General features: G+C 36.0%; 1 protein-coding gene across 17 annotated transcripts in view; it reads right to left on the bottom strand.

The window, feature by feature from the left end:
• The window catches only part of brp (ELKS/RAB6-interacting/CAST family member bruchpilot), a 696,927-nt gene that overhangs the window by 80,423 nt on the left and 599,122 nt on the right, over positions 1-17,382 (bottom strand). For all 17 annotated transcript variants that reach the window (XM_076211499.1, XM_076211493.1, XM_076211481.1 and 14 more), the window contains one exon: positions 4,155-4,307. In XM_076211499.1, coding sequence (XP_076067614.1) covers positions 4,155-4,307 — 153 coding nt within the window. The remainder of the gene's footprint in view (positions 1-4,154; positions 4,308-17,382) is intronic.

Below are 17,382 nucleotides of genomic sequence, written 5' to 3'. Positions count from 1 at the left end.
CAAAACAGCGGTGGAGCAGGTGCTTGGTGTAGAGCTTTTTGAAATTAGAAATCAACTGCTGGTCCATGGTCTTCAGAATAGGGGCGGTGTTGGTCGGAGGGTAAAGAACCTTAATTAACTTGAACTCTTCGAGAATGTTGTCTTCCAGGTTCGATGGGTGAGCAGGAGCATTGTCGAGGACAAGAAGGGCTTGCATGGGTAGGTTATTTTCCTGGAGATACTTCTTAACGGAAGGACCAAAGATCAGATTTATCCACTTCACAAAGAATTGCCTGGTGACCCACGCCTTTGGTTTTGCCCTCCACATAACATGCAGTTTTTCTTTTATAATCTTATGTGACTTAAAAGCTGTGGGGTTTTCTGAATAATACACGAGCTGCGGCTTGATCTTGCAGTCGCCACTCGTATGGCGCACACTGCGAGAGTCAACCTATCCTTCATGTGTTTGCGGCTTTGCATCTTCCTCTCTCCTGCCGTTATGGAAGTCCTCCTCAGCATCTTCTTCCAGAAGAGCCCTGTCTCGTCACAGTTGAAGATTTTCTGGGCGATGTATCCTTTGGTTGTTATCATTTCGCTAAAAGTTTTGCAGTAAGCCTCGGCTACCTTCACATCCGAACTTGCTCCCTTACCATGCCTGACGACGAAGTGGATGCCGGTCTTTTTTCTAAAACTGTCTAATCAGCCCCGACTGTCTCATCCACTAAAGTGCCTTGGATCTACTGTAGCAAATCAGCGTAAATTGCTCTTGCGTTCTCACAGACAATAGCCTCTGTCACGGTGTCTCCTGCAAGCTGCTTTTAAGTTAGCCACACCAACAGTAGATTTTCCATCTTTTCATGAACAGAGGTCCGGAGTTTAGAAATTATTTTAACGCCCTTGGCTATCGTTATGGCTTTTATCGACTCCTGCTTTAGTATGGTACGTATCGTAGAGGTACTACGCTCGTACTGCCTCGCCAAGTCCATTACTCGTGCACCACGCTCCCGTTTTCCCATAATTTTACGATTTAATTCAATGGACAGCATTCTCTTCTTCTTTTCAGCACTATTCTTTCCACTCATTTTCTTGGGACCCATGGTTGTAAAAAGAATTTTGATAGAATGAATTAACAATAAGCACAAAACATGAGCACAACTTATCACAGATGTTTTCTCAGCGAAGTAAACAAATGGACTGCGCGTGTGAGTTGGGGATGCTAGGCGGGCGTTGTGTTGTGGCCAGTGGCGGATCCAGATTTTTTTTTTTTTTTTTTAGGGCGGGAGGGGGGGGGGCTGAACTATGTATGAGTGGGAAGCGACCCGAATCAACTGAGGGATTTGAAATGTGAACAGTTTTAGAAGCATTTTGAATCTATTTGCAAAGGTATATTGAGGAAATGGTCAATAAATTAGATTGCAATGGTGAAAAAAATTATACACACGCACATACATGGCTCTTCCTGAAAAGTAGAATACAAGTATGGCAAAAAATAAAACTGCCACTTCAAGTTTTCCATCCCTCTTTCCCAGCGTTGCGCTACAGCATCGCACGAGATCACCTCGACCAATCAGCATTCATTGCCATCGTGACATCATCGTACGATGCTCTAACTGAAACCGACGAAAGCCAATTGCGCTCCAACACCACCATGACGCTGTCATATGAATACTTACAGGTCCCGTTTGGCCTTCGGACAGTATCAATTAAATCCGAAATACGTTATATATTAAAAGGAGGGTCTGTTTAAAAAAAAAATCGAGCAAATAGTTCTCTGACACTGGGATGTTAAAGGCAAAAATTTTGGGGGATCCGCCAGTGGTTGTGGCGTTCGCTGCTCAAACTAGCGGCGGCTCGTACCTCAAAATTTTGGATCGTAATTCAAAACAAAAAATGGAACGAGTATAACTCGTATCTCAGAAACCTAGTAAGCTGGGGCACTCGTATGTCAAGGTACCACTGTATATCCGTCCTTATAACCACCACCATTCTTTTCAAATGCTTCATCTCAAAAATACTTATATTTCTTTTTTCCTCTCTTGAATTTCAAATCTCTGCTTCAGTGTCGTGGGCGCAATTATCCCTTTATATAGTCTTCTCTTTGCGTTCATCCCCTTATACCTATTTCTCACGACTTTTTCATTCCCCAAAACACTTACTTGCTTTCCTCACTTTACGGTTTACCTCCAACACAGTTCCTCCATTGCCTGCTACATATGACCCTGAACACTGAAAAATCAACTCCTCTACCTGCACTATGATTAAATATAAACAATAATCTACATTTTCCATTTATACTATTCTTATCAAATAAATAATTACAAAGTATGGCGTGTTGTTTCTCTTTATCATTATTTTTTCATACACTGATTTCCCAGAATAATCTTATTTTCGTTTTTGGTATTCTAACACTGTGTTGCTGTTTCTATGACTTTTAACGCGTTCGGCAAGTTTGATATTAGTCTAAACAATATTTTATCTTCTTTATCACTTTTTCGCTTCAAATTAGGTTTCATGCAAGATTTTTCGTCTTTATAAACCTAGAAGGTTTTATGGTTCTATTCGAAATCATGTGGCGAGTATTGTCCATTCTATCAAGCTACTTCACTTCTATTGGAAATGGGTAATTTTCAGTACATCTTATTTGTTGTTGTTCTTATTTTCCAGGTGTTCTTGATATTTACCTCAGTCGAGTTGATTAATTGATCAAATTTATGTTCTTGATTATGCGAATTATTATCTTCACTACTTTAGTTAATCATACAGATTAGCGAAAACTACATATTTTGTTTCATATTTGATTTAACAGTACTCATCAACTCGTGTTTCGAGTATCCACATTCTACATTCACATCTTAAGGTTTTTGTGATAGTATTCCATGACTGGCAGCCACATTCCAAGCCACAAATCATGAGTTGGCTATAAGTGTGGCTGCTGTTCATGAAATATGTAGCCACAGTATAGGTACCATTCTCGTAAACACGTTACGATTTTATTATAAATAAAATAGTAACTGTGCGCTGTAAACGCGTAATTGGTAGATTGGAGGGTCGCTGAGCAGAAGATCGGTTGGGAGTTCACCTGTCCAACACGTGTTTCCAGGTACTGGTCGCTTAACACTACACAAATGCGTTGTACCTTCCCTTGTGGCTCCGTGCCTGTACAAGTGAATTAAATTCTATGGCCTTTATTGGAGTGTGACTATGAACAAAGATACTCCGGTCTACATAAAGGCCAGAATTCAACTCCATCGGTGACTATAAGACAGTCTACTGAGCAAAATTGGGTCCGGTGGATGAAGGAACAAAAATGAGGGTTTCGCTCTGATTTCGAGTATTTTTCTACAACTGTTACAACTACTACTACTACTACTACTTCTACTACGACTACTACTACTACTACAACTATTATTACCACCTAATTAAGCCTTAATTACCCTCACATTCCAAGGTATCACTGTTCTCCCAGTACCATTACATAATCACAAAAACAAAATTCCTGTTATTTGGCAAAAATAATATAAATTCCTATGAACTAGGGAATATAAAGCAAGAAGCATTTGACGTTTTACCTGAGCTTATTCGTACATCCTTCTCCTCTTAGATCCCTTTCCAAGGATTAACTAAATCCCCAACTGTCTTTAACCTTCGTTTAGTTCCACTCCCAAGTAAGCCTGGTATTTAACGAGGACATATCGAACACTTCACTCAACAATTAAACTTATTTGTGTATGTGGTGAACTATAGATGCTTTATTCTAACTCTAACCGATCATTTTCACGCGGCGAGAACACCTGGCATAGATAGTTCCAAGCTAGATCCACCAATTATTTTGTGCCTGTGTTGTATTCTCAGCCTTAGCGCAAACTGAGACACAGACAACACGTGCGACGCAGCACAGAGCAAACTCAGACTTCCTGTTGCTGTACTGAAGTATACTTTGATCTTCTCTTTCACTTGAAATGCTGAGGTTGTACATCTAGAAACCTTTCAAGTAAGAGAGAAGTTCAAACTGCACTTCACTTCAGCAAGAAAAAGTCTGCTTTTGTTCAGTGCTGCGTCGCCCGTGTCTCCTGCGCCTCAGTTTGACCGTAGGCTAAGACCTCAATTCTAGCTGGACCTAGACGACTTTATTTCGATGACGGAGAACCCCGGTTTTCTCTCACGGTCCTACTTACCTGAGCCTTGTCGTACTTCTCTCGAAGACGGTCAGCCTCCAACTGAGCTGCTTCCTTTTCCTTGGTGAGCCGAGCTGACTGGCCGTGCGCCTTGTCCAGCTGACTCTGGATCTGCTCGTAGTCGTACGCGTGTTTCTCCCGCTCCGCTTGAACCTGAGGAAACCCATAGAAACTGCTTAAGTTCGTGTCAGGATGAGGCGAAGGGAAATGAGTATCTCAGTAGAGAATAAGCAGAGTTTAGCTGATGCGGACATTATGATAAACTCATATTTGTATACACTTTTTTTGGCATTGCATTTATATTCACACGCATACTCGTAAGAAAAAGGAAAACGTACGCATAAAGCAAGCACACATATGTGATGTACATACAAACATACGCACAAGCATACACACACACACACACACGCACACACACACACATGCACACACACACACACACACACACACACACACACACACACACACACACACACACACACACACACACCCATATGTATGTATGTATATATATATATATATATATATATATATATATATGTATATATACATATGTGTGTGTGTGTATACATACAGTTTTACTCATAGATACATGCACAAACATTCTATGTGTGTATTTTTGTGCGTATATATGTGAAAATGCAAGTGTGCATTCGCGTGCGAGCGTTTTTTTGTAGGATTGTGTGTGTGTGTGCATGTGTGTGTGTGTGTGTGTGTGTGTGTGTGTGTGTGTGTGTGTGTGTGTGTGTGTGTGTGTGTGTGTGTGTGTGTGTGTGTGTATGTGTGTGTGTGCGCGCGCGCGTGTGTGTGTTCGTGTGTAAGACCTGTACACTCATACGAAACTTATATTTGGGTAATGCTTAGTGCTAGTAGTAGTAGGAAGCTGCATTTCGCATACTTAAGTTTGTGCTGAAGTTACCAGGGAAGCAGTAGGCGTTGGTCGTCGGTTGTCACCAATCGTTTGTCTACTTGTTGTGGTGGTTCTAACTAAAAGGGTGTGCTTGTACACTAATTAGACACCTACGAGGAGATGCTTCAAGTATTTAATTTGGGTGTAAACATTACTTATATATCATCTGACTGAGGTTTTTAATGTGCTACCACTAGGTTTCCTGAAGGACATCACCTTGACATGGTAATATAGTTTCTGCATCAATACTCTTTAGAATATATCTTTGTGGATATTTGACTTACAGTAACTCGGTTTAGATTAATTTCGTAATCTGTATATACAAATTATTTTGACATATAGGACCGTCCCTTATAGGCAGCGGGAAATGAAATGCATTTTTTTTTTCATGAACAGTAGAAAGAATGTCATCGGTGAGCTATACTAGTCCAGAGCGAAAGGAATTACTTGTCAATATAATCTGTACAGACATTAATCATGCAAATACTACTAATAACATGGATTCTGTATCCATCAATTATGCTATCGCAAGTTTTGTGCCTGTACACATACATGCATGCATGCATACATGCATACGTACATACATACATACATGCATATATACATACAACGTATATACATACATATATACTTATTGTTCATAAATTCATATTTATGTTCATCCATACTTTCATACATGTATTAACACACAAATACATATTCCTTGTGTATATAATATATATATATATATATATATATATATATATATATATATATATATACACATGTATGTATATATATATACACATTTCTGAACATATATATTATATATATATACATATAAACATATATAAATATATATATACATATATGTTCATATATATATATATATATATATATATATATATATGTATATATATATAATATATATATATATATGTGTATATATATAATCATATAAGTATATATATATATATATATAATATATATATATATATATATATATATATATCATAGCTCGTGCATATATGTATACATACTATAAAACCATTCATCGATACAAACTGTCCATCCAAAGTATAGACATACATATATACATTCATACATGTATACATACGTACATATACGAGTATACACTTACGTAAGCAAGTTGAGATAAGATACATACATATTCATCAACATTTACTTACACACAAATATATGTATATATATATATATATATATATATATATATATTTATATATATGTCTATATATATATCTATATATATGTATATATATATATATATATTCAAACTATATATGCATACATATCTCTGTATTTACATACACATGAACGCATAAAAACATATCGATAAAACGGAATATAAATACATACATACATACAAACATACGTACATAAGTAAATACATACATCCGTGCAAACATTCTGTCAAATATACATAAGCGTATACATACATTAGTACCTATGTATACATACACAAACACACACACACATACATGTATATTTGTGTTTGTGTGTGAGCTTATATATATATATATATATATATATATATATATATATATATATATATATATATATATATATATATATATATATATCAAGGACTACTATTACACAGGACGTGCGCACCCAGATCCCTGGGTCCGCTAGCGGAGGCCATTGCTTTTTTTGTAGCCTAACATTTTATATTGGACAAATATATCAAAACTAGAAACCTGACATTGTATATAGGACAAATATATCAACTATTGACTTATTCAATACAGTATAAGTTAATATAAACTTTTATAGTGAAATAAGAAACTATTTTTAAGGCACTGTTATGCTTTGAAATGCCAATTTTAACCGGACTTAACAGGTATTATTTTATTAATTTAGTGGACGCCAGGGTTGGCGATTTTTTATCCTTTTAAAAAATATAGAAAATCTATTTTTGTTTATATTTAAATCAGATCTATTTGATTTAAATAATTTTTTTTTATATAGATTTTAAATATTGTGGGATTGCTATCTGATATGCGATCTGATTGCTAAAGGACATTTTTAGCATATCAATATAAGGAGCAGTGTTATATAGACTTGCCACAAGCATACTAGGAATGGTATAAGCCGTATGTGAGGACGGTATGCTCAGGTTCACTTGATTCCTCCGAGAGTTTTCTCATTTTGATGACATTTGCTGCATTGTCTGTCACAACACTTCCAATGTAACAACCAAAATCTTGTTCAGCCTTCTTGATCGAATTTTGTACAAGTTGTAGAAGATGTTCAGCAGTGTGAGGTTTCCTTGATGTGTCTATTGTGTCAACTAAATAAATCTGACCAATGGATGTTGTTAGAGTGACACATATTATGGGCTCATTATGGATGTTAGACCACCCATCAATTGAAAGACATACATTTTCATTATTCAGGTCATCTGCACACTTTTTATATTCCTTTTCATACACAAGATCCAAGTACTTATCAGCAATATCTTTTCTGGATGGAGGAATATAACCTGGCCTCAGGTTCTGAACCATCTTGAGAAACTGAGGATGCTGAACAAGACGAAATGGTGAATTTGTAGCAAATATAATTCTTGCAACTTCTTTGTCGAGATTTTCCTTTTGAGAGGCTGAAGTTTTTATGATAAATCTATCCAGAGATGTTGATGACTTCCTTTTAGATGAAAATGATTTAGCAGGAGTGGCGCCTGTGGAGGAGTCTGATAGTGACCTTTTCAATGATGGAGTCAGGTTTGCTGATAATTGAAGTGGAGCCGATGATGAAGGGATTGAAGCTGTTGATACGTTTACATTGGGATGTTAGAAATATTTTAGAAGTAATGAATTTCCTGGGATAACACAAAGACAATTGTGTCTTCCAATTCGGTTTTAGAAAGACAAGTTGTCGAATTTTGTTGCATTAAGAAACACTTTGATCACAATACGAATGTTCTTTTGTGGAATACAAACATATTACAAAAAGTCGTGTATGAATTCCCGCCGGTAAATTGCGCGCCGATGAAAACCTTCGGTTCGGCGGAAGCGGAGGATCACGCCACTCCGACTCCTTCAGCATCCCAGATTTGCCTCCTTTTCCACACGGATACGCCACTATATGTATATACGTGCATGCACACACACACATACACACACACACACACACACACACACACACACACACACACACACACACACGTATATTTATTGATATGCTCCTTATATTGATATGCTAAAATTGTCCTTTAGCAATCAGATTGCATAGCAGATAGCAATCCCACAATATTTAAAATCTATAAAAAGTAAAATCTATTTATATCAAATAAATCTGATTTAAATAAAAAAAAATTATATATCTTAATAAAAAAAAAAAAAAAAAAATCGCCAACCCTGGCGTCCACTAACCTCATACAATAATACCTGTTAAGTCCGGCTAAAATTTGCATTTCAAAGCATAACAGTGTCTTAAAAATAGTTTCTTATTTCACTATAAAAGTTTATATTAACTTATACTGCATTGAATAAGTCAATAGTTGATATATTTGTCCTATATGCAATGTTAGGTTTCTAGTTTTGATATATTTGTCCAATATAAAATGTTTGGTTAAAAAGAAAGGAATGGCCTTCGCTAATGGACCCAGGGATCTGGGTGCGCACGTCCTGTGTAATAGTAGTCCTTGATATATATATATATATATATATATATATATATATATATATATCTATAAAAAAAAACATATAAAAAATATATATATATATATATATAAATATATATATATATATATATATAATATGATGAAGGTGGAAAAATGAGTCACTGGTCTAGTTCCGAGTTTTTTAGTTTATTCCTGACCGGTTTCATTCTATGCTTCCTCTGAAGAAGTCCATAGAGCGAAACCGGTCAGTAATAGACTCAAAAACTCGTAACTAAACCCGTGGCTTCTTTTTCACTACCCTTTCCTCATCTTGTCCCAAAGGTCCAATATGTATATATATATATATATATATATATATATATATATATATGTATATATACATATATATATGTATATATACATATATATACACTATATATGTACACACACACACACATATATATATACAGTATATGTATATGTGTGTGTGTGTGTGTGTGTGTGTGTGTGTGTGTGTGTGTGTGTGTGTGTGTGTGTGTGTGTGCGCGCGCAATAAAACCACTTGGAAAATAAAATGAAAGGTGACCGAACGTTTTCGTCTAAGACATTTTAATAGGTTACATTTTAAATTGTCTAAAATAGACTAAAACGTCCGGTCACCTTTCATTCTATTTTCCAAGTGGTTTTATTACACATTTTGTGAATCACGTGTTTTTGTGATTTATTCGCATACATATATATATATATATATATATATATATATATATGTATATATATATATATAAACACATGTGTGGGTGCGTGCGTGTGTGTGTGTATGTGTTTGTATATTTTATATTATGTACAAAGACATAACAATCATATCACTCTTATAGATACATCCCTATTGCTAAAGTTGAGGAAGAAATAGGATACGACTACATGTAAGAGAGTAAAATCCTTGTGTATTAAACGGAGAAAAATTGGTGCGAAGGTCAGACTGTTTATCTTTAGTCTGAATACTTTGCTTAGCAACGTATATTGATGATTTATAGTCATCCTGAGTAACATGATTCCTTTTGTAGGGATGATGAGATATAGTGTAGTAATCCTTGTATATTTCAGCACTGAAGATGTTGTTACACAAAATCGATTTGTTTTGTTAATTCCTCCGTAGATTAACCGTTTATTCTTTAATAAGATTCGTTCAGATGTATATATATATATATATATATATATATGTATATATATAATATATATATATATATATATATGTGTGTGTGTGTGTGTGTGTGTGTGTGTGTGTATTATATATATATACATATATATATATATATATATATATATATATATATATATATATATATGCATATACGTATGCATGCTTGTTACTATTCCCGGGGAGACTGCAGCTTGAGTTTACTGACCCCTTGTTACCTGTGTGTTGTGCTACTGTCGCTGTTCTTTCATGTAATGTATCGTGCAGCCATCTCATCTATTCATCACAAAAATATTAAACTCTACACTCACCACCACTCATGAGCTTCTATAAACGTAATGGAATTCTTTCGGTTAAGTGTCTGTCACCTTTACCATTATGTATCCGTCTTTGGTTGATAACCCAAAGAGGTGTCGTGATCCTCCATGTAGTTTTTCTTCCATAATTTTTTATCAATTATCGGAGCTTATCGCGCCAGACTTCCAGCCATCCAAGTGTCCTTTGGTTGATATTGACTAGATTGGTGTTCACTAGATCGGGTGAGGGTGGGCATGAACTTAGGACATGGTCAGTGTTTTGGATCTTGCTCTATTTAGTACGGGCCACTCGTGTTTGGAAATAATGCCCCATCTGCAAGCTCTTCCTTGAGGCAACATCAGAGGCTTTTGTTCAGTTTTTCTCTCTCAGTGGTCCTCTTCATCTCCAAACGCTATTTTATATTTTCTCTCTCAGTGGTCCACTTCATCTCTAAACGCTATTCTATCTTTTCTCTCTCAGTGGTCCAAACGCTATTCTATTTTGTCTCTCTCAGTGGTCCACTTCATCTCCAAACGCTATTCTATTTTGTTCTCTCTCAGTGGTCCACTTCATCTCCAAACGCTATTCTTTTTTTTATCTCTCAGTGGTCCACTTCATCTCCAAACGCTATTCTATTTTTTCTCTCTCAGTGGTCCACTTCATCTCCAAACGCTATTCTATTTTTTCTCTCTCAGTGGTCCACTTCATCTCCAAACGCTATTCTATTTTTTCTCTCTCAGTGGTCCACTTCATCTCCAAACGCTATTCTATTTTTTCTCTCTCAGTGGTCCACTTCATCTCCAAACGCTGTTCTATTTCTTCTCTTTGGAACCCAAGTGTCCAGGTGGCCTATTTTCTCTCATTTCTTTGTCCTAGTTTCCAATCCAGAACTGGTTTTTATGTGTAGTTATCGTGCTGCCTCTCTTATTCCCGAATTCTAATCTTCATTTTTATTCTTCCACTAAATACTTATGTATATCTCAACTAACTCAAAAAATTCTCAAAGTTTCTCCGAAGACTCAGCTTCCTTGGAACATCATTCATTTCACTTTCCTTTCTCTGAAATGTTGATATTATATTACAGTGTTCGCTGCGGCCTTTCAACAGTGACTTGACCATAATATTTTTCTATTCAAAATAACCATGAGACATTCTTGATCTCTCCCGTATTACTAATTCTTCTAATTATTTGTTTGATATTTCCCTTTATGTTGAGAACCTTGAATAAAGAAAAAAATTCTGACATTTCTTCGGTCGACTGGATTTTATCTCAGGATCACGGTTAGTGCAAATGTTTCTAACATGTGAGTGACCCCTGACTGCGAATCTACGAGGTAAAAACTTATTTTCCAATAAAAAGTAAAAAAAGAAACATATATTTTACTTTTTTTTTAATTTCAATTGGTTGTATGTCAAGATGGTTATCTTGTCCAGATAATCTTTTTACATTTTTTCTCATTGTCCTCTCACAAAGTTCACATTTAAATCTGGTCATGGACACAAGGATATAATTTGGAAGTTCCTACTTGTTTTCTCCTCTGTGTATTGGAACCACATTGGTCTACTTCAGATACCGAGGCACTGTTCCATTTTCTATTGAACACAATTTTCTCCTCAAACTTGTCCACAAGTTGTTCTCGGCCTTTGATAATTTTGTTAGTTTTCATCAGGTCAAGGAGTTTTTACTATATATTGAATCTAGAGGTTGAGTAGCCTCCTGCACTCGGTTTTATATAATTTGATACATCTCTAGTCACGCACTTCCTTTTACTCGGACATTGTCCTTGGTTTATGCAGACTGGTAAATTTTTACTAACTACTTCAGTTTGCACTTTTGTGTGATTGTAGACATTTCTTTTTACTTATGACCTAATTCCTCTTTTTTGTTTCAGTTAACTATTGACCAATCTACTTAGTAAATTATGTTTATCAGTCTCCTTCCTCTTGGTTGCCACTCAATGTATTCCTGAAGATGTACATTCTCTCCCATTCTTTTCACGTGCCCATACCACCTCAAGTTGTTTCTTTCTATAATTTCTAAAATCGTTTCTATTATCAGGCTTTCCATTATATTTTCATTTCGTATCCTATACCTTCTGGTAACGCCCTAAATGATTCTCAATACTTTCATTCATGCAGCTCCGATCTTAGATTCTAATTTCTTCCTCATATTCCATGTCTCTGAACCGTACATTAGAATCCTAATGTACTGTTTTAATGCACTATTTTGAATGATGATCATAATTTCGTTGATTATTGAAGTTCTTTCTCTTTGGGGGTTGTACATTACTGCATGTTGAACAAAAATAAAAATAAATATTTTTTGAAGCGTACCAGTTTTGGAAAAAAATGAATATTATATACAAATAAGAACACAAAATACCAAGACCTAAATGACATTAAGAAATCAAATCTTCAAGTTATGATTACAACTGAGCTTCCAAATCAATATAACCATTTGTTCTTTTACAGAAGAAAATAATGCCACCGAAAAAGTTAATCTAATTAGTTTTAATTCCTTCAGTCCGGGTGTTATTATTTACATAAATGTAACGGTACTACGTTAACTGAAACAAAACTGCTCAATTGATGTGTCCAGAAACAGAGGGGCATCCCCGCCACTTTTACTGGTTTTGAGTTAAGAACGGATCATGAAAGGCATAAGCCTCCTCTACATAAACCCATGCTTAACTTAAAACCAGTAAAAGGGCGGGGGTGCCCCTCTGTTCCTGGTCGCCTTAATTATCCAACCGGGTTGAAGGGATACAGTAATACAGAAGCTAATTCGGTGCCAATAGGCGCGTTTGGTTGCTGCAACACAGCCGCATCGTGCAAGATGGCATACAGCGTGGCAATGTTGTCGTCAGAGTATCATGTGCGTGGAGGGAGAGAACAGGGAGGAACAACATATTGAACATATTGAACAATATATTGAACATATTGAACAACATATTGAACATTGAACAACATATTGGACAACATATTGAACAACATGTTGAACAGCATATTGAACAACATATTGAACAACGTATTGAACAATATATTGAACAACATATTGAACGATATATTGAGCAACATATTGAGCATATTGAACAATATATTGGACAACGTATTGAGCATATTGAACAATATATTGGACAACATATTGAACATATTGAACAACATATTGAACATTAACTCTTTTTTTTCTGGGCAGAAGGCACTCCCCCAGCCCTGTCTCCTGGCGACCAAACCATCTGACGATAACTAAACAGATAAAGCCTTGTTGCCTCAAAAAAAGACTCAGAAAAATATCTTTTGCAGGGCAGAGGACTTCCCGGTAATAAAATGAGTTTTTTTGGTGAGTGCCAAGAAAAATCATCACAGCCGTACTGCCCAATAAAAGGATAAAACAGGACACGAAAGGAATAACATTATAGTGACTCAACCCAGTAGGGTTTGGCGAGGTTACGAGAAAATGCTATTCTAAACAGAAAAACAAAATGCATGAGGAACAAGAAATTCTATCTTCAAGTGCAACTACACAGGACTTAATGTTTGTGCTAGAGCCAGAAGAAGACTGAGGAGGCAAAAAAGTGAAGACTAGACAGCTAGAAGAGGTACAAAGATTATTATATGACCATATTTTTTTTTAATGAATAATACAAAAGACCAGAAGAAATCTGAAGAGGCAAAAAAGTGAAGTTTGGATAGCTAGACGAGGCGCAAAGATTATATGACAACAACAAATGTTGATGAATATAAAAATAAAAGGGTCTAATATCTGTAAAAAAAAAATAGGAATGTATGCATGAGAAAGACCTATGGCCTATGAAAGTCTATCAAGAGAAATTGAAAATGACCCTTGAAAATGTGTATGAATGGAAGAGGAGCTATATCACAATAAATCGTGTTGTACATCTAGAGGAGGAGGAGGATGTATTAAACGAAATACAGGATGTAACAAGGAAGGAATAAATTCAAAGGTCGAGAACAAGATGGGTCAGTCATAAAAGTCCATTAAAACAAAAAAAATCTTCCATTTATAAAAATTCAGCATTTTTTCTGCGACTGATTGATTATACTATTGCATTAATCTAATAAGTTCTAATGTAATTTTCCCGCTTTTACATAAAAAAAATTTTTAAACGACTTTCTAAACTTTTGTCCTTTCATAATAATTATTGATAGTGTGGCGTTCCTAATACCTTGATGTCACTGGCTTTTATAACATTGAGAGAAATGAAAATATCAAGTTAGTTCAATAGTAGGCTACTCTCAACATTAGTTTTCTTACATTAGCCCTTCCATCTCTCAGTCCTAAAATTAATCGTACGAAAGTTGTATGATAGGTATGCGTCAAAACAAACTTACATAGATGATAAACGATTTAATGACCTTACAAAAAAATACTGACAAAGATGAAAACATGAAGAAAATACAAAAAATTGTATGATTGGAAGAGTGGAATTAATGGTGAATGAAAATAGAAATAATGACATAAAATGTATGACTATGATAAAATCACAGACTATGATAACGAATCAGACGAAAGTTAAACATATTCACACCGATGCTTATGCATTGATAAGCACTCATTCCGACACAAGTATCAGTCGGAAGTGTTTGTGAAGATATGAAAGTGCAGGAGAGAGTGAGGAAGTGAACTAACCGATGTAGTTCCACAATGGGTGAAGGTAAGACCAAATTGAGGAAGGGAAGGAAAGGAAGTAGTGAGGATGGGCCTGGCAAAATTTGCGGTCATAGTAGATCTCCGATCGCCACATTATTCATTAGTAAATACTAATGCAAAAAAGAGTCTATGTACATATATGTATTCATCGTATAGCCAGGGGACAAGTCTTTTTTTAGATAAATTTGTCGAAACTGACAGCAAACCTTAGAGATCAGAGGAAGAATCCTATGAGACCAAAGTTAGAAAGATTCACAAAAGAAGACTTAACGGAGCCGTCAATATGGTGGAAGAAAATGAACATTACATGATAAATTCTGTACAATTATATACATACCAATAGGATTCTTCCCCCTTATGAGGGAGGTAGCCAGCCAAGGCCTGCACTCGCCCCAACCCATCCCACCCTCCCTCCTCGACCTATTTCACTTTCATCATAGTTCCTTGTGGATGCAGGGTCATCCCCCGTCCCCTGCCCACTGCCCGGGTCAGAAACGATGGAACAAGACACAGCACATCTACAGCAGGGCCAGCTGCTTCGTTTACATCACAACCCTCACTCCTCCTCGTCTCCTTGTGTAAAATTAGAGACGATGAAAAGAAATCCCTTCTGACTATGTCAATCTACATTTCATTTACAACCATTCTCTACCCACATCTATGTCTTGTCTTCTCTCATTCCTGCTCAACAGACATTCCCCTTAACCCAAGGCTCTGTTCAACCCTTCCAGCCATATCTTTCTTGGTCTTTCCTACAAGTTCACTCCATCCCCCTCTGCCTTCCCTGATTTTTTTTTTTTTTACTAACCTGTCTTAATTCCTTCCTTTCATGTAACCAATCCATCCTTCATCTATCTACCCTGTCAGTACTCTCTTCACCAGTGCTTTTCTCCTCAACTCTACATTTATTACACTATCCTCGAACCACCCATCATACTTCACATACACTTCATCTTAATAACATTTAAATTTCTTCTTTTACCTCCATTGAATTCCAAATTTCCGTCCCATACAGTTTCGTAGATAAAATCATCCCTTTATATAATCTCCTTTTATCCACCCTAAGAGAGAAATATACATATATATATATATATATATATATATATATATATATACATGTATATATATATATATATATATATATATATATATATATATATATATATATATATATATATATATATTATATATTATCCCCTACCCACTATCCCCATTCCTCCCTTCCTTGCATAACAGTATCAGAATATATATATATATAATATATATATATATATATATATATATATATATATATATACCTATATTAACATATACCAATGTACATAAGACAGATGAGTGATATGGTAGTAAGGTAAACACAGAGAACTGTTAGTTTTATTTTAGATGATGTGCCCTGACAAAGATATCCTCAGAGTATATACGGATGGAAAGAAATCAACATCTTGTTTACCTCTCCCCCATTCAGCTTCACGAAGTAGTAAACAGCTCATTGTATTTGCCAATCTATTGAATCCATACCGATGGTTGTTACTTGGATAGGAAGCGATGCACTTGGCTTCATACATTTTCCTACTTTTCTCTGTGAAACCTCTTTGGAGCACCTTTACTTTGTCATAATCCCAGGATTTCTATTGACAGCACCAAGGGCTTGCGATGGGGAGCCCCCTTAGTACTGTTTTAGCCTACCACTAAATGAAGTTTTTAGAAAACAACCATTTCATGAAAATAATAGGTCAGGACTAGACCTGGTACGAATATGTGGATGATGTCTGCGTCATTGGCCAAAGACTACTTTAGACCATAAACTGAGAAGGATAAGTGAGGTTGAACGGGATATCCAGTTCACAATGTATCACGAGGCGGAAAATAGATTGGCCCTCCTTGACACAGTAATTTGGAGGAAAGATAAGGCCGCATTGTCGGTCCACAGAAAAAAGTACGAAGATAGATGGCGCCATTCTCTACTACTCTGGGCACAGTCATAGAATAAAGAGTGGAGAAATCATAGGTTTCTTTTTAAGAGCATAGCGCATATGCAGTGAAGACTTTCTCGAGGACAAGATAAAGTATGCTTTCAAATTATTCACAAAACTCTTTTATCCGGAAGGCTTTTTACATTGTTTTAAAGAGAAGGTTTTAAAGATACCAAAAAGAAGCAAAAGGAACAAGGAAGAAGGAGCCAAATCTGACAACGGTTGGTTTCTGTCCGTTCTAACTTGAAATATACGGGTGAGGTGGGTCGGGTGCTCACCAAAGCTGGATTTAAAGATGGATACAGCACGGGAACCAAAAATAGGAGATTTTGTGAACAAAAGCATAATCATGCTCGACAAGGAGGAAAATGGAATTATTTGTAGAATACTTTGTGGAAGCTGCACTTTGGGTTACTATGAAGAAACCAATAGAGGAATTAAAAAACGGACAAGTGTGCACAGACACTATATCAAGGCCCAACGGACTTCCAACTCGATAGTGGACCACCTCGACAACCACGGCCTCTTACTGGATTGGAACGGAGTAGAGGTACTCCAGAAAGGGCTCACAAAGAAA

Source organism: Oratosquilla oratoria, chromosome 28, assembly GCF_046742065.1.
Source record: "Oratosquilla oratoria isolate Oo_2021 chromosome 28, ASM4674206v1, whole genome shotgun sequence".
Lineage (NCBI taxonomy): Eukaryota > Metazoa > Arthropoda > Malacostraca > Stomatopoda > Squillidae > Oratosquilla > Oratosquilla oratoria.
Note: the sequence above shows the minus strand (reverse complement) of the source record. Positions and strands in the feature narration are given on the sequence as shown.